General features: G+C 44.5%; 1 protein-coding gene across 3 annotated transcripts in view; it reads left to right on the forward strand.

Annotated features, from left to right (window-relative positions):
- Positions 1 to 4,981: 4,981 nt before the first annotated feature.
- Positions 4,982 to 23,885, forward strand: part of LOC143282618 (leucine-rich repeat-containing protein 45-like) — a 47,109-nt gene continuing 28,205 nt past the window's right edge. For 2 of the 3 annotated variants that reach the window (XM_076588270.1, XM_076588275.1), the window contains exons 1-2: positions 4,982 to 5,109; positions 11,214 to 11,300. In XM_076588270.1, the coding sequence (XP_076444385.1) occupies positions 11,215 to 11,300 (86 nt within the window). In that variant the 5' untranslated portion in view covers positions 4,982 to 5,109; position 11,214. The remainder of the gene's footprint in view (positions 5,110 to 11,213; positions 11,301 to 23,885) is intronic. The other variant, XM_076588283.1, reaches the window with a different exon arrangement.

Below are 23,885 nucleotides of genomic sequence, written 5' to 3' on the forward strand. Positions count from 1 at the left end.
AATGATATATGCTGGCTTCAAACAAGAAAACAGACACACAGCCTCGGGCAGAGCCCCACACAGAGACATAAACAGACAGACAGACACAGACAAACTCAGAGAGAGGGAGAGAGAGAGAGAGCAAACAGAGCAGACACGCCAAGGCACAGGCAAAGAGAGATATGGCATATGTGTGTCGCCGGCGACAATATGTGCAAACCCTCAATGCATATATTGTCGCTCTCCTGCACATAATATTGTCGCTGCAGTGTCACCTCCTCAGTAAACTGCTGAATTTTTTGTTGCCGGTGTAACGTGCTGAAACTGCCCCCCTTCCCAGTTTAACTCCCGGGAGTCAGTCTGGCACTGTCCCAGATTAACTCCCGGGAGTTAATCTGGGTTTGCACCAAATCATCCCCCCCCCCCCCAACAGGACTAGAAAAGCCCCCCGGGGAGTTAATTTGGCACTGGCCCAAAACAGCACATCCCCTTGGGGAGTTAAACTGGACCTGGCCCAGAACAGGCCCCCTAAGACATCTGGGGAGTTAATCTGGCATCGGACTGGAACAGCCACACACTGGAGAGTTAAATCAAACCTGGCCCAGAACAGCCCCCTCCCCCTCCCGGAGAGTTAAACTGGCCCTGGCCCAAAACAGCCCCCCCTAGAGAGTTAAACTGGACCTGGCCCAAAACAGCCCCCCCCCCTCCTCCTGGGGGGTTAATCTGGCTCCAGCCTGGAACAGCCCCCTGGAGAGTTAAACTGGTCATGTACTACAACAGCCCCCCCCCGCCCCCCCCCCCCCCCCCCCGCCCCCTGGGAAGTTAATGTGGAACCAGCCTAGAACAGCCCCTCTGGAGAGTCAAACTGGACCTGTCCCAGAACAGCCCCTCCCTCCCACCTCCTGGGGAGTTAATCTGGAACCAGCCTAGAACAGCCCCCCCTGGAGAATTAAACTGGACCTGTCCCAGAACAGCCCCCCACCCCCCTCCTCCTGGGGAGTTAATCTGGAACCAGCCTAGAACAGCCCCTCTGGAGTAAACTGGACATGTCCCAGAACAACCCTCCCTCCTCCTGGGAAGTCATTCTGGGACCAGCCTAGAACAGCCCCTCTGGAAAGTTAAACTGGACCTGTCCCAGAACAGTCCCCCCCCCCCCCCAACCCCCCTTCCTCCTGGGGAGTTAATGTGGAACCAGCCTAGAACAGCCCCTCTGGAGAGTTAAACTGGACCTGTCCCAGAACAGCCCCCCCCTCCCCCCTCCTCCTGGGGAGTTAATCTGGAACCAGCCCAGAGCAACCCCTTATCTTTGGGAGTTAATCTGGCACCGGACCAGAACAGCCTCACTGAAGCGTTAAACTGGACCTAACCTAGAACATCCCACCCGCCATCCTGGAAAGTTAATCTGGCACCAGCCCAGATTAACGCCCCTGCTGAGTTAAACTGGACCTAGCCCAGAACAGCTCCCCTACTGGGGAGTTTATCTGGCACCGGGCCCAGGAGAGTAAAACTGGACCTCCCCCAGAACAAACCCCCTCCCGGGGAGTTAAGCACCGGCCCAAAACTGCCCCCCTGGAGAGTTAAACTGGACGTGGCCCAAAACAGAGCCCCTCCGGGTGAGTTCATCTGGCACTGGCCCAGAACAGCCCTCCTAGAGAGTTAAACTGGACATGCCCCAAAACAGCCCCCCTAGAGAGTTAAACTGGACCTGGCTAAAAACAGCCTCCCTTCTGGGGAGTTAATCTAGTACTAGCCCAGAACAGCCCCCCTTGAGAGTGATAGAGAGCCCTTTTTGTACATACAATTAAAGATTGTTTTTTTGTGTCTAAAATCAGGCAGATTTATTCCCCAGAGGGGGGGGGGGGTGCTGTTCTGGACCAGGTCCAGCTTAACTCTCCAGGGGGACTGTTCTGGGCCAGGTCCAGTTTAACTCTTTAGGGGGACTGTTTATGGCTAGTACCAGATAACCTCACCAGGAGGAGGGCTGTTTTGGGCTAGTACCAGATTAACTTCCCAGGAGAGGGTCTGTTCTGGTGCAAGTCCAGTTTCACTCGCCGGGGGAGGAAGGGGAAGGGGGAGAGGGGGGGGGGCTGTTCTGGGCCAGGTCCAGTTTAACTCTTCAACGCGGGTGTGTGTGTGTGGGCGGGGGGGGGGGGGGAGGGGTAGTTCTGGACCAGGTCTAATTTAACTCTCCAAGGGGGGATGGGGGCTGTTCTGGGCCAGGTCCAGTTTAACTCTCCAAGAGGGAGGGGGGGGGCTGTTCTGGACGAGGTCCAGTTTAACTCTCCAAGGGGGCGTGGGGGGGGGGGGGATGAACGGGAAGGGGCTGTTCTAGACCAGGTCCAGTTTAACTCTCCAAGTGTGTGTGCGCCAGTTTAACTCCCAGGGAGTCATTTTGATGTGAAAATTTTGGGCCTAGAAGAACTCCCGGGAGTCAGTTTGGAACAGCACCAGTTTAACTCTCCAAGGGGTTGGGTGACTGATCTGGCACTGCCCCAAATGAACTCCTGGTAATTAGTTTAGAGTAAAAAATTTTAGGTTCAAAACAACTCACCGGGAGTAATTCTGAGACTGGTAGGGGTTCATTTTGGAACAGGCCTTGGACAGTGCCAGACTGACTCCAGGGAGTTAAACTGGGAGGGTGACGGCTTCAGCACGTTACACCGGCTATTCAGCATGTCAGAGAACCGTCAAAATGTCGCCGGTCGATGACAATCAGTGGACTTGCGATATTTCAGTTGATTTGGCGACATTTCAGCGTTTACTTGGTAAACTTTGATTTGTCGTCGTTCCTTCACTGACCGTTCATGACTCTAGTCAACACTTTGTTTTGCTTTGTGGGGCGCATGGGAGGAGGGGAGGTTATTTTATGCATTTGCATGGTAACAAAGCTCGAAAGCATGTCTATGTTCCCCAAGGTCTATATTCCTCCAGTGTCTGGGTTTGTTCCAGTGTACCTTTTAATGACCTGTGTGCTGGCTGAATCGGTAGCGTAAGCATCATTGACTTGAAGTTGCGAACCTTGTAGATGGAGAGAGTTACCACCCTTTACTGTTTGTTAATCATTTTCTCTCTTGGACCAATGTTTGTTAATTTCAAGTCGATAAAAACGCCACCGGAAGCTTTACTAAATCTTACAGCGGCAAAACGCTGTGTGTGTGTGTGTGTGTGTGTGCGCGCGCGCGCGCGTGAAAACAATCTGAATCAGTAGAAGAAGCGAAAACTTGGAAAGTTCCTCAGTCGAATGGATCCTTCAGGAAACTAGTTCCTTGCCGACAGGACACAGAAGGGCATCGTAAACGGCGTAAGATCAGAACAAGTGAGGGTGACGAGCGGCATTCCGGAAGGCAGCGTCTTAGGGCCTATCCTCTTCGTCAGTCATTTACATCAATGACTTGCCTCGCCATGTCCACCTGAGTCATGTTGAGCTTTTTCCGGATGACACTAAGGTCTTCACACGCAGCGGCGACGACAGCTAGTCGAGGGCTACTGTTCAATAGGATCTAGACTGGCTACAGCAGTGGTCCACAGACTGGCAACTACGCTTTCATCCAGCAGAAAAGTGCAGCGTCTCGAGACTGGGCAATCCAAAGGAAGCAGTCCACTCAGTCAGTACTGCATGAAGCCAGGGACGGGACCCCGGGCCAGGGAGTGGAGTGCACTCCGGCATTGGCTGGAGGAGAGTGACGTCGAGAGAGACCTCAGTGGGTGTGTTGGTGAACAAACGGACCTGAGCTTCAACAACCACGTGTCACACGCAACAGTAAAAGCCAATAGAACCGTAGGCATCATAAGACAAGTTAGAACCTTCGACCATCTTACGCCAGAAACCTTCGTTTCACGTACCCTACAAGTCCCTGGTGAGACCAGCCCTGGGGTATGGCCCTCAATTTGGCAGTCAAGACACAAGACACTCTGCACTGACCTAGAAGATGTCCAAAGGCGAGCAACCCGCCTGATAGGTTCCCTGAAGGAGCTCCCCTACCCAGAACGTCTTGCTAGCCTTAAACTACGGCTTCAGTGGAGCATCGTCGTACCTGAGGCCGGTGACATGATCGACGTACACAATACGTCCACACCCAATCTGTGAAACCCGGGGGAACAGCCTTAAGCTGGCCAAGGGACCGTGACTGCTGGCTACTCAAGTTCTCCCAACGTATCGTCACAGTCTGACAGTGTTGTAACCGCCCCATCCGTCAACACGTTCAAAAACAGGCTGGATGCACACTGGAGGAGTGTACCCACTCTCGACCACTAGTCTGTGCCACGCATACCACACACAGTCTAATGTGTAGTGATTTCTTTTTTCTGGAACGGTGAACAGGCCAGTTAGGCCTTCTACACCGCAAGAATCAAGTATCAAGTGTCGAAGAAGTGATGAACAATCCATGCAATCAGTCACGCATAACCCCACCCTCCAAAACCACATACCTTTGATAAATCATACAATAATTAGTTATTATTTCCCATGTTTAAATGTTGATAATCACATCACATCATATTGATTATCAATGGATGCAAATCAGTCTTTGTTGACTGAGTCAGTCAAGTTCGCTTACTGTTAATATTTCGTTGTAAGGATGTTACATTGTAATCTCATTTTGAAAACAAAATTTCACTATTACAATCATCTAACACACACACAAACTCGCATGCGTGAACAGTTACTTTTCCCTCACCAGTAGCCGTCTTTTCTCCAAATCTTTGTCATAACACAAAAGACGCTAAACTGAAGAACCACACACACACACGAACGGGCGAGTATCGACACGGGGAGTATCCGTCCTTCCGTGGTGAACAGTAAGTACATGAATGCAGTGAGGGTAGGAGAACTGGTATAAAAATATAAATAAATAGATAAATAAATAAATGAATAAATAAATGACAAATAAAATAAACAAATAAAGAAAAGCAAAACAAAACGAATGTGGCCGTTTAGAATAATAGGAGGTAACCATTGCAAAATGGAAACCAGATTGAATTTATGCTATTGTCTCCCGTGTCTGTTCAAAATGGCGTCAGTAAGCGGCTTCTCTTGACGACCGAAGATAAAATGCACCAACGTATCTGCGCAAAGAAGAAGTTTGCACTTTTATTTTAACAAGGTTGTTGTATCATCAGTGTACGCAAAATGTAAGTCTGTTTGCTTTGTATTTGACAGTATCTGGTTTAATTGCAGAATGATCTTGTAGTCGTGCCCTAACCTGTTCGTCAGTGTTCCTCACAAACCGATTTGTTCGAAGTTTCCGCGCGAAGAGATAGTTTACCAATAAGCTTAGTATTTAACAACATGGGAAACATTTCGGACACCCGCAATCGCCTTTTTGCATGGCTTTAATTTCTTAATACATATAGGTACATACATAGGTTGTATTCTTTAACCACTAGCCTGTAGAAACAGCCAAGAATAATCAACATGCTGGTTCGCCTCATTGATTTTTTTTTTTTCAGTATGTGTCAGACTCACAGCACACACACACACACACACACACACACACACACATATATATATATATATATATATATATATATATATATATATATATATATATATATATGTAATCAAAAATGTAAGTCTGTCCATAGAGAGGTCAGATGGCCAAAGTATCTGTCTACTCAGAAAAGGTGTTTTGGAATATACAGACATTGGTTTGTGTCGTGTTGTGTGCTGAAGTGCTGTTTGGTTGTTTGTTAGGTTTTAACAGTAAATCTCAAGCACAATAATAAACATACGAGGACGCCATTCCAGCTTCCAAGCTCAAGTGATTATTACCGGAATCTCTCAAATACATCATGAACATGCATTATGCCACATCTCCCTTTCTTTGTAGATGATAGACATTTTCAGAAAGCCTTCCCTTTCTTTGTTGATGATGGACATTTTCAGAAAGCATTACAGCTTAAAACATGAAGAACATGTACTAAAATAAAAATGACTATCTTCAGTTGTTGTTTTTTGGTTTGTTTTTTTTTCTTTACAAAAAAACAAACAAACAAAAAAACAACACTTTCTTTCCAGAAAGAACTTCAATGTTCATTGTTGTCGTTGTTTTTCAACTAATTACAAACTCAAAACGAAAAGTTTTTAACTTCAACCTCCAATTTACTAATTTAAACCAACTTAAATTTAACTTCAGCCTGAAAAGATTAAAAATTTAAACACAAACATTTTAATTTTAACTTTGTTGTTTGGTTGAGTTAGGCAACTGTGCCATTGAATTTAAACTTTGAAATTGTTTAAGTATTTAAATCAAACTTGGCAGCCGTGCCTTTACATTTTGACTTTAACTTTATTTTAGTTCAATTTGGCAACAGTCTTCCTTTTACAAATTCAGTTTTTGTGGGGTCTTGATCGGTCGTCCACTTCGAGACCTCTTCACATCAGGGCTGGCAGGTGCAGACTGTGGCTGACGGAGATACTGGCTGGTTCTGGGTGACCGGGAAGGGACTTCTGGACTGAGGTGATGGGAAAGACTGGGGTCAGGAACAGGGTCAGGGACAGGATCGGCTCCCAGGGATTTGGGGAAGAGTGTGGACAATTTCCTGGGGACAGGTTTGGGGCGTTCAGGGTTGGGATCATGGGGAATCAGATGAATTCTGTTCCTCCTCTGGTGTCCACTCGGCGTGTCCACCTGGTATGACCTATTCGGCAAAGTGTTGATGACTCTTCCTGGTGTCTTTGCTGGCTTGACCCAGACTGGTTGGCCTGATGCCAGCTCACTTGAAGGTCTGGTGCGATGAGCGTGGTCGTAGTCCTTTTTTTGTTTCTTCTTCAGTTCCGCATCTTTTGCTCTGAATTCTTCCCTGCCTTCTCCTTCAGCGAAGCACGAAGGCAGTGTGGGAATTCAGGTCCGCAGTTTTCTACCCATGAGCAGTTCTGCGGGGCTGAGACTGTGTTGCAGTGGTGATGCTCGGTAGGTTAGCAGAGCCAGGTAGGGATCTTCAGTCTTCTTCATTAGATTTTTTTACTGTCTGAACAGCTCTTTCTGCAGCACCATTTGCTTTTGGGTAGTAGGGGCTGCTGGTGACATGACTGAAATCATACTTCATGGTAAATTCCAGAAATTGTTTGCCGGAAAATTGTGGCCCATTGTCTGAGACGACGATCTGAGAAATTCCATGTCGTGAGAAAATGCTTTTTGCATGATTGATGACTGTTTCTGCTGTAGTGGTCTTCAGATGCGCTAATTCTATGTAGCGAGAGTAGTAGTCCACAACCAACAAGTAGTTCTCCTTTTTGAGTTCAAAGATGTCCATGCTGACTTTCTGCCAAGGGTAGGCTGGTGTGTCGGAAGGAATGAGGGGTTCTGGGGGAGTTGGTCATTCTTTGATGCACACAGAACAGTTCCGTACCATTGTCTCGATTTGCACGGACAATTTGGGCCACCAGACACTTTCTCTTGCTAATGCTCGACATTTCACGATCCCCTGGTGGCCCGTGTGAAGCTTCTCCAGAATGTCCTTCCTCAGCGTCTCTGGGATGATCAGCCTGGTTCTAAACAGAAGTAGACCATCTTCAGCAGCAATTTCGGACCGGACTGTCCAATATGCTTTCAGTTCAGGATTTTGTGGACATGAACTCGGCCATCCCTCTTGAACGAAGTGTAGTAGTTTCTGGCAGATCTCATCTTTGGCTTGTTCGTTTCTGATCTGCTCAATGCGATTCTCTGTTCCTGGCAGATTTTGTATGATTTGTCTCACATACAGTGTATCTTCTTCTTCTGCTTTTTTGTATTTGTTCTTGTTCGAGTCCTCTGGTGTATTGGATGTCGAATTGGAAGCGCATCAACCTCATTCGGAATCTCTGGATTCTTTGGGTCAAGTCTTCAAGATGCCTGGTTTTCAGCAGAGACAGCAGAGGTTTGTGGTCCGTTTCAATGGTGAGATCACGTAGACCCACAAGGTAGCCAGCAAACTTCTCACATGCCCAAGTCACTGCCAGAGCCTCCTTTTCAATTTCGGCATATCTTTGTTCAGTTGGAGACATGCTTCTGGAAGTGTAGAACACTGGTTTGAGGTGTCCATCTGACTGTTTCTGCATCAGTACTGCCCCCAGGCCAAATGAAGATGCGTCAGCTGAAACAACAGTCTTTTTGTCTGGGCTGTAGTGGGCAAGTATAGGAGCTTTCATCAGTAGTTTCTTTATTTTCTGAAACGCTTCCTCTTGAATGCTGCTCCAACACCACTTATGTCCTTCTTGAGTAGGTCCCTCAGTGGTTTGCTGTCTTCCGCTAGTGTAGGGCCCGCAAACTTTGAGACATGGTTGAGGATACCTAACAATCTCCTGAGGTCTGAGATATTTTCCGGCCTTGGAAAATCCTTGATTGCCTTCAGTTTCTCTGGGTCGATGGCAATTCCATCTTTTGAGACAATGTGTCCCAGGAAAGTGACTTTGTCTTTGGAGAACTGGCATTTCTCTGCATTCAGCGTGACACCTGCACTGTCCAGTGTTGACAACACTTTCTCCAGATGACGATCATGGTCTTGCTGGTTTTCCCCATAGACAAGCAAGTCATCAATGTCACTGATGACCCCCTCATGGTCTGAGAGGAGCTGACTCATTCTCCTTTGGAAAACTTCCAGTCCCGAACTGATCCCAAAAGGAAGTCTGGTGTAGCAAAACCTCCCAAATGGAGTGATAAACATTGTCAAGTCTTGACTTTGTTCATCCAAGGGCACTTGGTGAAATCCGCTATTACAGTCTAACTTGGTAAAGACTGTGGCTCCCGACAGCTGTGCCAGTAACTGATCCATGGATGGCAGTGGATAGTTTTCTCTGCAGACAGACTCATTCAGTTTGCTCAGATCCACACAGACTCTGATTTTGCCATTCTGCTTTGGTACCACAACAATTGGTGCACACCAATCTGTTGGCTTGGGGATGGTTCGAATCACCCCTTTTTCTTCGAGTTGGTCCAGTTCCGCTTTGACTTTAGTTCGCAATGGCAGTGCTAAGCGGCGAGGTGCTGCCACTGAGTATGGAATACAGTTCTCTTTAAGATGGATCTTGTAAGTGGAATGCATCTTTCCCAGACCGGTAAACAGCTTAGGAAATTTTTCTTGGTACGACTTTTCCAGATAGTTCGAAACAAGACAAAGACTTCTTGTCTTGTGGTTCTATCTTTGTACACAATTTGTGCCGAAAATCTTCCTTCAACAATGATCTCTGTATGTCCTGGACCAAACAGTTTCTTTCCAGCTCTCTGTAGAGGTCTTTTGTTCCTTGGAACCATGCTCTCTGGGATCACTGTAACATCAGCACCGGTGTCAAGCTTGAACTCGTTCTTGATCCCCTCCATTTCCAGCGTGACCCTCCAAGGGTTTGTAGTCACACTCCCCACGATCATGCCTCAATACAGCTCATCTTCTTCTTCCTCTTCTTCCTCCACGATGTGGACAGCAAGGGAACGACAAACGGTGGCGTAGTGGCCAATCTTGGAACACTTTCTGCATCTAGCATTCCTAGCTGGGCAGACTTCTCTTCCATGTGGGCTTCTTCCGCATCGTGTGCAGATTATTCTGTCATGGGGTGCATATTGTTTTTGACCAGACCACCCCTGTTGTCTTAATGGTTTTGGCTTCCTGTACTGCTGTTGGTTCACTTTGTCCACTGTGGCCTCTTCTTGGATTCCACCACCTGATATTGACTGACTCTGATTCCGTGAGGTTTCATGTGCCCTGCAAATTTCTATGGCTGCCTGCAGCGTCAAAGTTTTGTTCTGAAGGAGTTTTTCTCTCATGGCGTCGTCATGGATTCCAATCACAACTCTGTCACGAATCATTCTCTCTGAATCAGGAAAATTGCAGGATTTTGACATCTTGCGGAGAACTGCAACATAGGTATCGATGGACTCATGAGTTTCCTGTTTTCTGGCATGAAATTTATAGCTTTCATACACCTCATGGGTTGTGCCGAGACAAAACTCAGAGAATTTTTCGATCACTGTCTTGATGTCCTTGTCTTCTCCTGGCTGAAACTTCAACCCTTCATAAACTTCCTGTCCTTCGTCACCAATGCAAGTGAGAAAGACTGCACACTGGTAGGCTGGATCTTCTTTATCCAACCTTGTGGCGATCTGGTAGTTTTCCCACTGTCTCTTGAACTTTCTCCAGTTCACCTCTACGTTTGATGAGAGATCCAACTTCGAAGAAACAGGTATGTTTGCTGTGAAGAATTTCTGTGCTTGAGCCATTTCGTATTAACAACCATCCAAATGGTTAAAGATTCTTAGTTACAGCAAAGAAAACTTTCCTAGACTAGAAATATTTTGGATGTCCTCTTCTTCTGTTCACTAAGCTATTTTAGTAACCCAGCCAGCTGGTTCACCCTGTGGTTCCCCAACGTGATGCTGCGCCAGACAGGAACACCTAAAATACACGCATAAAAATGATGTACTCCTTAGAATTCAGACGATACTAAGAGAATGATACCGTTCGTGATGTCATCGAAAAACGTCATTCCATCCTAAGGAAAGTTCACAAGGAAAATTTGCCCTACCTTGTTAGCGCTGAATTTCTCACTGTTTGCCTTGGATGGTAATCACTTCTGACACCATGTCGTGTTGTGTGCTGTAGTGCTGTTTGGTTGTTTGTTAGGTTTTAACAGTAAATCTCAAGCACAATAATAAACATACGAGGACGCCATTCCAGATTCCAAGCTCAAGTGATTATTACCGGAATCTCTCAAATACATCATGAACATGCATTATGCCACAGTTTGTAACTACAACGCCTGTTTGAAAATGAAGGAGTGATTGGCATTTCTTTGATAAGACTGGATACATAGTTTTACACAATTCACCATTATTTGTTTATAGGATCTATACTGTTAAAAAAAAGTGTTGTTTATGAGCTGAGAACAAAGAGATCAGCTGAAAAGCAAATGAGACAGACAAAAATTATTTGACAACTACCATTACAATAATCCAGAGTGATCTGATAAGATACTGCATGCCATCTACAATGTGTTAAACAGTGTCCAGGATGCTTAAAAATACTGTTTATGATAAATGTTCTTATGAACATTTCTACTTGAAGTTACATCCATAATTTTTTCATGTCAAGAAATTTGTGTTTTATTTCAAATTTGATTTATCGAGTACCTAGATACAGAGGTATGAACTGCACACACTGATGTACCAAGACACATTATAATTATATGATGTAATTAGTTTGTGTTTTGTTATGTGTATGTCTGTGTGTGTATGTGGTAAAAATGTATCTTCTTCTTGTTGTAGCATGGAGGACTGTCGGTTATCTTACATGCGTCTCTGCAAAGATCATTACATTGATCCACAGGAATGTATTGTGGAAAAGTTGAAGAGGTAGGTTTTAGGTCCTCTCTGGACCTTTCTTAGTCTTTGCGTGTCTTCTGTTTGATCAGGTGTCTTTGTTCCTCTCTAATTCTCTCTCTCTCTTTCTATCTCTCCCTCTCTCTCAACTTCTGCTGTTCTCCCTCAGTCTGTCTCTTTCTCTTTCTGTCTTTCTCCCCGTTTTCTCCTCTTGGGATGATTTTCAACATCAGTGTGTTCTTGTTTCTTGTGCATAAATAGGTTTTGTACTTGCTTTCATATATATGTTTCTATCTGTATTTTTGTGAGAGGTGTTTTTGTGCTTTGAGGGCTGGATGTAAAAAAATAAAAAAAAAGAAAAAAAAAAAGCTGTTGCACTTACTCCACTGCCCTCATGAAAACAAAAATTTGTTTTGTTTCATTTGTCTTGGACAGTCTCTCTCTCTGAAACAAATAGATACCCAATATTTATTGATTCAGCTGTGCAGTGTATACATTATTGGCTTGAGCTGTTACAAATGGAAGATTACAGAACATCTTATAGTTATACAGTTTACAAAATGTTGTCTGAGTTACTGAGTTAGATATTAGTTAAAAGAGAATCTCCCATCTGTTGTAGCATCATACTACTTTATTTTCATGCACAGTGTCAGGCTCACACAGTGTAGATGGGGGTGGTGGGTTGGAAGGGATTGGAGAAGAGGGAAACTAGTGATAGAGATGAAGTAATCACACCATCCCACCCACATCACTCAGCAGTCACACACACGCCGGAAGGGAAGAAAGGAGAATGGCGTAAACTTTATAGATATTTTTATTTCACTAATCCATGTTCCCTCCTTCTCCCCATACAATTTGAATTTGATTCAACTGTAAATTTAAGACTTGGATGATCCACCATTCCCATAGGATTTCTCTTTCTCTCTCTCTCTCTCTCACGCACACACCCGCGCGCGCACCCATGCATACACATACACACACACCACACAACATAGCAGATCTATTCATAACAGTTGTCTGCAGAGAGTGATTGGAATTGGATCCAGTGTTCTTACTGCAAAACATGACAGTTGCCAGTCACTAAGTCCAGCTGATATACCAGCACCAGCAGCATCCTTACGGATAACAGCAGACGATGAAGACCACCTTCACAAGTCAGAACCTGTTCCAGAGGTGCCTGGGCTTTCTTCCTGGATCAGTGACGCACTGTCAGTGTCATCCCGGCCGGGTTCAGCATGTAGCAGCATCACAGAAACACATGACCAGTAACTGCTGGCATGTCCAGCCTGTCACCAGGTAGAAAGGTTTCCCACAGGAGAGGGATTCCTGCAGCAAAAGGCAGTTAAATTGAGCTTCTCTATGACAAATATCTTGGTTGTTTCTATTGAAGTAAAGGAATATATGAAAAGAAAGCTTGAATGTGATGTTTCTGATGCTGAACTGAAATAGCAAGAAAGAGAAAGGAAGAACTTAAAAAAGCAGTATGCCAGAACTGCCCTAGAAGTGAAAGAAATGGAAAAAGAAAAACTTGTCAGTGTCTGTGTATACTCTTTGAAGCAAACACCACTTCACTGGTTTAGATGGAAAAAAAAAAGAAAAAGAAAAACTGCAGGAAGAGATAAAACAAGCAGCTGAAATCAGAAGTAGGAAAAGAAAAGCTGACACTGAAAACTCAGCTGCTGGGGAGGCTTCAAAGTAGACATGTTTGTGCACACCAACACTATAAATAAGGCGACAACTGCCTGATAGTAGTGAGAATAATGGATATGCACATAAATGCATTGAACACACAGACACAGACACACACACACACACACACCACAAATAGGTTGTCAAATGTCAGCAGTTAGTGAGAATGATGTACATACACAAGTGCATAGTACACACAGACATAAACACACATTCACACACACTGATTCAACCAGTTTACTGCCAGGTACACACACACACACACACACACACACACACACACACACACACACACACAGTGACTACTGACTGACTGACTGACTTACTGAGACCATTTATTGTCAGATTAACCTTTGTTTAACAACACACACACACACTTACACACAGACACAGACACACACACACACACACAGACACACACACACACACACACACACACACACACACACACACACTCACTGACTGACTGGAACTGTCGTCAGATTAACCTAAATTTAGCTGTTCCACACACACACTCTCTCTTTCTCTCGATTTAATGTGTCCGTTGTGCAGAAGTGGAAATGAAGATGAGCTGCATTTTATTTTATGTTGTCCAGCTTTAACCAGTTTGAGAGTACGATATATCCCACCTGCTTTTTATATCTATATATCCCAGTCAATTTCATTTAAGCCTACTTTTAACATCTGAAAAAGAAAGCATCATAAGGAATTTGTCAATATACTTGTACAAGGCATTGCATTTCAGATCTGTTGCAACTTCATGATTTTCTTCAGTGACTGCTTGTTTATGTATTGTACCCCTTCATGAGGGGCAATGGACTTTGTATGAATAAAACATCCGCATCTCTCTCTCTCTCTCTCTCTCTCTCTCTCTCTCTCCCTCCCTCTCTTCAACCTTCTGTTTGTGAGTAAAGTTGGTGATGGTTTATTTGTTAATTCAAAATTAAATGAAAAAGGTGTTGAGTTAATACCTTTCATTTTTTGTTCTTTCAATATTGAATCTTCTACTTTCCCCTTGTGCTGTTTTTTTTTTATTTTTTATTTTTTATTTTATTTTTTTTAAAGTAAATTTGAAGGCTGTCAAGTCACAAATTAGAAACAGAAGAAAAAAGTGTTTATGCCTTTGACTGCTTTATTTCAATATTCAGAATACATAAACACAAATATTTCTTTTGCTTTTTCAACCCTGTGTTGGTTATTAGTGAATTTGGTGATACAAAAGGAAACATGTTATTACACTTGATTTTAATATGTATATATGTATTCAATTTAATTTATTTCAATCATTAATTTCTCACAGATAACTTTGGGGTGTGGCATGTATATAAATAATTGCACAGTACACATACAAAACATACGACACCCAGAGCATAAAAAAGTGCCAGACATATAAAACTACCCCCCACACTCGGTAGTTTCATAAAATCATACAGTAAATTGCACATCATCATTCATAGAATGTTCAATCAAAAATATACATATGACAGACATCACATATATGATATAGTTATCTTCTCGTAAAGTCGGTGTTGTTTGTTAATAAATTTGGTCATGGTTTTGTCACAAATTAAAAGGGAAGTAAGTGTTAATGTTTTGTTTCAATATATGGAGTATATTTTTATCTTCCACTTTCTTGATTTTTTTTTTTTAATGAGTTAGTTTGGTGATGATGTGATGGTTTAGTCATTAATTATAGATAGCCGGAATGAGTATTAATGATGGCAGTTTCTTCGTATCCGAAGATCACTGGGAAGAAGGTCTAGTCCGGGTGAGGCAAGCCTTCTGGTGGCTGTACAGGCCAATCCTGGACTTATTGTCGGGAACAGCTGGCGCACATGAAAGTTGGCTGGTCGCTGGAGGGGTAAACTTGAGATGATGCCTCCTTTCTCCGCTCGCGTTTTTCCCTGGCTGTCTGTGTCCTTTCCTTTTCAAATTTCCTGACAGCTTTCCTGGTGGAAGTTTTCCAGGCAGATCTGTTTGCTGCCAGTGTCTCCCAGCTGTGGTGGTCAATTTCGCTACGTGACATCAGCTGCTTCAGTTGGTCCTTGTAGCGTCTGCGTGGAGCTCCAACGCTGCGTTTACCTTCACGCAGTTCGCCATAGAAGACAGCCTTTGGCATTCTGGAGTTGTCCATACGTGCTACATGACCTGCCCAGCGCAGCTGTCAAAGCATCAGCATTGACTTGATGCTTGGGAGATCAGCTTTCTCCAGGACTTCGATGTTGGTGGTATAGTCCTGCCAATTGATGCCCATGATGAAACGTAGGCATCTCTGGTGGAAACGCTCAAGCAGCTTGATGTGTCTCCTGTAGAGGAATCCAAGCTTCAGATCCATACAGCAGGGTACTGATGATGACTGCCCTGTAGACCTGGATTTTGGTCGAGAGTCTTAGGGAGTGATTTTGCCAAACGCGTTTCTGGAGACGTCCAAATGAGCTGATGGATTTGGACAGACGATGGTCCACATCCTTGGAGATTTTGTGACATCGTTGGAGATGATGCTTCCAAGGTAAGTGAAATGTTCCACAGCATTCAGTTGGTGCCCGTCAATGTACATCTTGGGTGGCGCATAGGTGCCATGAAGGGGTGCCTGGTACATGACTTCAGTCTTCTTCAGACTAATGGTGAGGCCAAAAGCCTGGGCTGCATCAGCAAAGTGGTTGATGACTAACTGCAGAGATTCCTCAGTATGAGCGAGGAGAGCACAGTCGTCTGCAAACAGCAGCTCCAAGATCAGTTCCTCAGTGGTCTTGGTACGCGCAAGGAGATGATGGAGGTTGAAGATGCTGCCATCAGTTCTGAATCTGATGTAGATGCCTTCAATCAGATCTTCCTTGGCTTCCCTCAGCATCAGGCTAAAGAAGATTGCGAAGAGTGTGGGGGCCAGGACACAGCCTTGCTTGACGCCGTTTCCAATGGGGAACGGCTCTGAAAGTTCACCTCCACACTTCACTTGGCCACGCTGATCTTCATGGAGTTGCTTGAGGACTGCAAGAAACTTTGGTGGGCATCCAAGCTTTGTCAGGACCTTCCAGAGCCCATCTCGGCTAACCGTATCGAAGGCCTTGGTCAGGTCGATGAAGGCTGCGTAAAGGCCCATGTTCTGCTCCCTGCACTTCTCCTGCAACTGGCGTAGCACAAAAATCATGTCTGTGGTTCCTCTGTTTGCTCGAAACCCGCACTGGCTCTCGGGGAGATTTTCCTCGGCGATGGTGGGAATCAGCCTGTCCAGTAGAACTCTTGCCAGAATCTTTCCTGCAATTGACAGAAGGGTGTTCCCGACAATGCAAGTCCAGGAAGGCCTCTGTAGTTGGAGCAGTCAGATTTCTCGCCCCTGTTTTTGTAGAGGGAGACGATCACTGCATCTCTGAGGTCACCTGGCACTACTCCTTTGTCCCAGCACAGAGTGAAGAGGGATGTCAGCTGTTCTGCGACAATGTTGTCTCCTGCAACATACACTTCCGCTGGGAGCCCGTCGATGCCAGGGGCTTTGCCACCTTTGAGCTTGTTGATGGCGGACTTCACTTCTTCGAACAGCAGGGGGTTGTCCAGGTCATGCTTGACTGTCAGCTGAGGCATCTTCTCAATTGAAGAGTCCTGAACTGTACGTTGGTCTCCGAAGAGGTCTTGGTAGTGCTCTGTCCAGCGATGCAAAATGGAGTCTCGATCTGTCAAGAGAGTAGAACCATCTGATGAGTGCAGAGGGGCCTGCACTTGCAGTGACGGGCCATATGCTGCTCGCAAGGCTTCGTAAAAGGCTTTTGTGTTGCCCAAGTCAGCATATAACTGAGTCTTCTCAGCCAGTTTAAGCCACCAGTTGTTCTGAATCTCCCTGAGTTTAGTTTATAGAGTGCTGCAAACTGTTCTGTGGGCTGCCTTGGCTGTATTGTCATCTTTACTGGCAAGGAGTCTGGCATGCAAAGCACGCTTTTCTTGTATGAGATTCTGGATTTCCACATCATTCTCGTCAAACCAGTCTGTTTTTCCTGGTGGAGAAGCCAGCAACGTCCGCAGCTGAATTTTGAAGAGCAGTCTTTAAGTGCTGCCACTGCTCCTCTGGATCTGGCTCCTGGCTTGATGAGACCTCTGCTTTTAGCCTGTCTTCGAGCTCTTTCCTGAACTCCTCTTCCTTGACCAGTAGTTGCTGGACATTTAACTTCTTAGTTGGAGGTCCTCTCCTTCTGATTGCTGGTCTGACTGTGAGCCTGACCTTGGCTAAAACAAGGCTGTGATCTGTGTAGCAGTCGGCGCTTGGCATGACTCTGGTGTGCAGAACATCCTTAATATCCCTCTGGCGTACCAGGACGTAGTCCAAAAGATGCCAATGTTTGGAACGTGAATGTTTCCAGGTCGTCTTGTATCTGGCCTTCTGTTGAAACAGTGTGTTGGTGACTGACAGGCTGTGCTTGGTGCAGAACTCTAGAAGCAAGTGGCCGTTGTCATTGCAGTTGCCAGTGCCATGCCGTCCTATCACTCCTGGCCAGATGATATGATCCCTACCAACTCGTGCGTTGAAGTCACCCATGATGAGAATCTTATCCACCTTGTCCACTTTCCTGAGCAGAGTACTAAGTTCGCTGTAGAAAGCTTCTTTGGTGACGGCATCTGCTTGGAGGGTAGGGGCACACACGCTGAACAGAGAGACGAAGCAGTTGCTTGTAAGGGGCAGTCGTAGGGACATGATGCGATCCGAATGTCCCACTGGAAGGCTATGGAGCTTGCTGGCAATAGAGGACTTGATCGTGAAGCCTACTCCGGACAGTCTGCGCCCCTCTTTACTTTTGCCTGACCAGTACAGGGTGTAGCCTGCACCCTCCTCTGTGAGGGATCCTTGTTCTGCGAAGCGGATTTCGCTGAGAGCAGCGATGTCAATGTCCAGCTGTGCTAGTTCCCCTGCCACCAGAGCTGATCGTCTCTGTGGTCGGTCGCTGTCGTCCGAGTCTTGCATGGTGCGGATGTTCCAGCACACCAACTTCAAATTCAAATTGCTTCTTGCTTTTGATTTTGATTTTGATTTCTTTTGCTCAATGTTGTTCTTACCGCTGCAGTGAGATGCCCGTTAGCCACGGTGAACCAACCAGGTGTGAGTGAGGCAAGCTGTGTTTAGGCCACCTTTTCTAGGCCTGTCTCCATGTGGAGCAAGCAGCGCTATCCCTAGAGAGGACTGCTTGGTCGCTTAGAGTGCTGCCGAATGCTGTTGTTGCCTCAAGTCAACAGACAAGCGACCCAATAGTCTGAGCCGCCTACATGCAGAATTGAGACTGCGACTCCCAGTACCATCTAGTACCTGTCGTTTCGCCTCTCCTCCATCGCTGTAGGTCTTTCTTCCCGCCTGCACTGCGAAGATTTAAATTGAAGACCAGTGTGTGCAAACCAATCCCACTCTTTAGGCCATGCATCCTTCCATAGGGCTCAGCGAGGTAAGATGTCTATGGCAACCACAAGGCTGTAGATAGATTGCCTGTGACAGCTAACGGGCTCTGTCTGCCCGGGTTTTAAAATCAGAGATTTTCCTTCTCTTAGGCAGATTTGCAACCAGGGTTGAAGGCTCAGCCCGCCTGCCCAGATATACCGCCAGGAACTTGGTTGCGCCATGACATAGCAAACTTAGTGGAAACAGGGGCACCGCATGAAGGTGTTGCTAAGGGCACAGTAATGTAGGAGAGGCCATTGCAATAACCGTACTGACTAGCAAGCTAGACAGTGGCTACGCGGCAGTCACTACACCTGGGAAGGAGAGGGTTAGTCACTATCACCAGGGTTAGTCCAGCACCAGACCTCACTACCTCCTGAGCATTAATACCTTTGATTAAATATATTATTTCAATATTGATATTATATAATATGAATATCAAATACTCTGTGTGTGTGTGTGTGTGTGTGTGTGTGTGTGTGTGAGAGATAACTCACCTTCATTAAGTCAGATTCAGTTGACAATATCCTTTCGAATAGCTAGTGTTCATTGTGAAATGGTGCCTGAATCCGTATTTGTACTCCATCAACACATCCCAACACATTCAGCAAACTCCGGGGTGCCTGACTTTCATGAACGTATGCTTCTGTTGGGTCGCTCACTCTCGACTTGGCAAAACAAACGTGTTGTTTTGCTCTCATGCACAACACATCCGTCACACGGTGAACTGCTGTTCTTGATTCAGTTGGCATGTCCACTGCCTCCTCTATCAGTAATGTTTTGGAAATTTTCCGTCGCATTAAAACGTAATGCGAGCAAGTAGGTATAGGCTATTTGCATCCCACGTCCGGTGACATGGAGCCCTTTCTGTAGTTGCGGAACGCTGTCACAACCCGTAAGTGTGTTAATGGTGCTGAGGACTTTGAATGGTAAAGCCGATATCTGCAGGATGTGAGAGAACTGTGACAACAAAAATGTCTTTGCCAAAATAACCTTATGGTATAGTGATGGGTTTCTGTGTTCCCATTGCTTAATCACTATAGTTATTTTTTTGATTTTGGATTTCCAGTTTTCTTCCATTTCCGAAATTTCTTTGTCTGCTGAGAAATATATCCCCAGAATTTTCAGCCTGTCAGGTCTCATGGGAATGCTATTTATGTCGCCTGTTTCATGTTTTCTTGACCCCAGCCACATGTCCTCAGATTTACTTTTATTTAATTTCAGACCTGAGTATTCTTCAAACTGTGATACAATGTCTGTAGCTATCCGAATGTCTTGTTCATTTTTTAGAGTTAATGTTGTATCATCTGCAAACTGTTTTATTTTAGAGGTGTTGCTTTCGTTGCACATACCTCCTAATGGTATTCCTTGAGTCATTTTATCATTTCTAATTCTAATCGCCAGTATTTCTACTGCTAGTATGAAAAGGGGACTTAGTGGGCATCCCTGTCTGATTCCTCATTCTGTTGGAAACCAGTCAGATAGCCATCCACCATTGTGAACACAACTTTGTGTGTTTTTCATTACAGTAGAAACAACATTCTTAAATATTGGGCCAAAGTTGAAAATATCTAGTGCTTCGATGATACAATCTTTTGATATTGTGTCAAAGGCTTTAGAGAAATATAGAGCAACTGGAGCACCTGTTTGTTGTATTGAGGTGCTTATTGAGGTAATCAAAGAATCTCAAGTGAACTGCTATATTTCTTCCCTTTATGAAACCTACTTGGTCTTCATTTACAACTGTTCTGATGACATTTTGGAGTCTCGTGGCAATTTGCTTTCGTGACTATTTTATAGTCTGTATCTGTGAGAGTAGTAGGTCTATAATTTATGAGGTTATTTTTGTCCAGGTCCTTGCATTTATGAATTAATGTTACAATTCCTTTTTTCATCGAGAAAAAGGTTATTTTCCTTCCTTGATCAAGTTGATGGCTTACAGAGGAGGAATGGCGTTTTTAGTTTGTCCCTGAATGTTTTATAAAATACTGGTGTGAGGCCATCACTACCAGGCACAGAGTCTTTGTTTAAGTTTGTGAGTGTTAGTGTTAGCTCGTCCAGAGTTATTTCTTTGTCACATAGGTCTTTTTCTTCTTCTGTAAGTACTGGATAATCTTCGTTGCTCAGGAAATGGTCTCTTGTGTTTCTACCTTTATCTATGGATAAGTCTTTCTTGTATAGCTCTGTATAAAATTTCTCAGTCTGGTTCAATATTGTCTGTGGATCATCTGTCGTGCTTTGGTTTATGCGTAGAGATGATATTATGTTCACGGCTCATTGGGCCCTTTCAAGGTGGAGAAAGTATTTTGTGGGTTGTTTTTTTTTCCCTGTCCTCTATCCACTTAACTTTTGAACGAATCTGAGCACCTCTTGCTTCTTTTAGTTCCTGTAGTTCTGTTTCTTTTTTTAGTTGTTGTTATCTAGATGGTTTATTGTTGAGTTGAAATCACCCAGTACCCACAAATGATCGTAGTTTTGCTTTAGCAGTAAGCTGCCTGGTTGGTTTATGAATTCTAGTTATATCTATGGTCAAGTTTGGTGCATAGCAATTAGCGATGATGATTATTTTGTTGTCATGCATGACTCAAATTAGTAATATTCTCTCTGCTGCTTGAAGTAATTCTGCCTGCATCTGCTTAAGCTTGGAAATGAGGATAATGAGTCCATTGCTTCTGTTAGTTCCTGCACTATAGAATATGCTTCCCGACCATTGTCTATCGATTTTGTGCATCACATCATCTGCTATGTATGTCTCCTGCAAACATGCTATGTCTAACTTTTGTTTTCAGAGGAAGTCAAATACAAATTTTCTTTTTAGCTTATATCTCAGACCTCGTACATTTAAAGTACCCATACATATACCGTGGTTCATAACTGATATGGGGATAACATTTCTTCAAATTTCTGTAGCAGATAACCAAAATCATAAATCATAAGTCCATAAAACGAAGCCAAAGGTCGTGAGGGAGAGGTCAGATCGGTGGGGAGAGAACACGTGCTAGGTGTCAGCCCCCTCCTCCATACTGTCTGTTGTCTCTTCCTCTCCTCTCGCATTGTCCTGGGCCACTACAGTCGGCTGTTTGCTGTCCGGCACTGGCATTGTGGGAGATTCATTCCTCTCCCTTTTTTCTTTTCTTCCAGCACTTGTCATTGCGATGTGTGTGTGCGCCGACTTCATGGGACTGGCTGCTTTCTGGCCCTGCGTGTTGCTCGCATCACCGCTGCCGCACACTGGCGCTTGCTCGCTTGGCAGAGTTGGTGCTGGGTTGGCTGCTGCCCTGTGGCTCGCATGCTGCTGGTGTTTCAACTTCTTCACTAACTTCTTCCTCGGAATAGAGGGGCACCGAAGAGGGGCAGTGCATTTTTTATGCCACTACTGCAGGCAACCTTTGCATACCACCTACCCTTCACAGTTAGCTGCCACATGTCCCTCCTGCAGGCATTTATTACACTTTTTTGGTTTTTGTCATTCTTCCTTGTGATAAATGTCAGCACTGAATATACCAATTTTTATAACTGGCATCAGTAGTGTGTTTGGTACCGTTATGTAAACAGAATGGCGGCCAGTTTCAAACTGGGTCAGTTGCCCGTCGGGGTTCCTTGCCAGCTCATTTCAGAGAGATTATCGTAGCTGTACCCCTGTCTTTTTAAGAGCTGTTTCGATGAGTTCATTATTGATGCTTAGCGGGATGTTATTCACACACAGCTTTGTGGTGGGTTTTTCATCCCCATGGTCTTTGTTAACAAAAGGATTGTTATCCAGGAGAGACACTCGTGCTCCCCTGAACAGGAACCCTTCCAGTAACAACTGGTCTCTTGCTTCTTGATTACGTGGATATGTCCGCCACAGACCGTGAATCCGCTGCGCACCCCGAATTGTTCCTCGACCGCACGCAGCCTCCGCGGCAACACAAATGTCATATACTGTAGGCAGCGACTCGTATGTGGGGAGTGCCCTGGCAGTAACATGTACTGGTTCCATGACTGGCAGGGCTGGCGTGGCTGCCGCCATGGTGGCTCCAACACTGGAATCTGCTATCTCCTGGTCTTTTTCTCTCGTTCCGCACACAGGTGTTGTCGAAAGGAGCACAGTACAAACACACAGTATACTGACTCGCTTTTCTCACTTACAAACCAGGAGCTAAATCCTTCGACATATCAAAGCCACTATATTTTTGCAAAAAAAAGCACAGAGTACAGAAGAAGGTGGCCAGTCAACATTGGAGGCCAAACCGGAAGTCCAACTTTTTCTTTAAATAAAGTAATAAAACAAAAGAAAAACCCTTTCGTGACTGGCCATCTATATGTTCCTGGCCTGCGCATGGAACTTTTCTATCCTTGAATACAGATCATTAGTAATTCTTTTGTACTGTCCCCCAATAATATAATACACCACTCAGCTACATGTGTATTGATTTAATTTAATTTATTCAGTGGAGTGATGGCCTAGAGGTAATGCGTCCACCTGGGAAGCGAGAGAATCTGAGCATGCTGGTTCGAATCACGGCTCAGCCACCAATATTTTCTCCCCCTCCACTAGACCTTGAGTGGTGGTCTGGATGCTAGTCATTCGGATGAGACGATAAACCAAGGTCCCGTATGCAGCATGCACTTAGCGCACGTAAAAGAACCCACGGCAACAAAAGGGTAGTTCTTGGCAAAATTCTGTAGAAAAATCCACTGCGATAGGAAAAACAAATAAAACTGCACACAGGAAAAAATACAAAAAAATGGGTGGCGCTGTAGTGTAGTGACGTTGCGATGCGCTCTCCCTGGGCAGAGCAGCCTGAATTTCACACAGAGAAGTCTGTTAAGATAGATACAAATACATAATGTGCAATGTCAAAATCATTGGTTATTATTGTCGAATGACTGATCTGAATTCTAAAAAAAAAAAAAAAAAAAAAAAAATCGCTTAAGATTTCTACCATGATCAAAAAGGCATATTGGTATAAGATAACCTGTTTTTGAGAAAACATTACAAAAGGTACAGATCTATAGATTTTTCTTTTTGTTTATATTTTAAAAAAAAAACTATGACAAGACATTTTCCTTCTGTATGCTTTTTGTGAGATTAAAAAGTGTCAGAAAACAAACTGGTTTATTCCAATGCTAAATGTTGTTGTTTAATGTATGTTTCCTCCACTTTCCACTTGCTGTATTTCTACTTTATGTGTTATATCCCTGTCTGTTTTCTTTGTTCAAAACCTCGTAAGTTCAACATTTTAAACAACCGCCTTTTGTCAAAACGTTGCATTTTCAAAAAAATGACCAGTTAACCAGAGGCCAGAGAGTCCAAGTGTTGGAAACAAATGTTGTCTGCTTTCTCAGCTGATATACCACGTTATGGTACCTTAATGAGACCGTTTTTGTCTTCATAGAATTTCTAAAACAATTTTCATAGTTTTTCTTGAAACTGATAATTTTTACATAAGAAGTTTGAGAACTACAACAGCAATTTATAGATAGATGAATACATACATAGATAGATAGGTAGATCGATATGGATGGATAGA

Source organism: Babylonia areolata, chromosome 1 (assembly GCF_041734735.1).
Source record: "Babylonia areolata isolate BAREFJ2019XMU chromosome 1, ASM4173473v1, whole genome shotgun sequence".
Taxonomy (NCBI): Eukaryota; Metazoa; Mollusca; class Gastropoda; order Neogastropoda; family Buccinidae; genus Babylonia; species Babylonia areolata.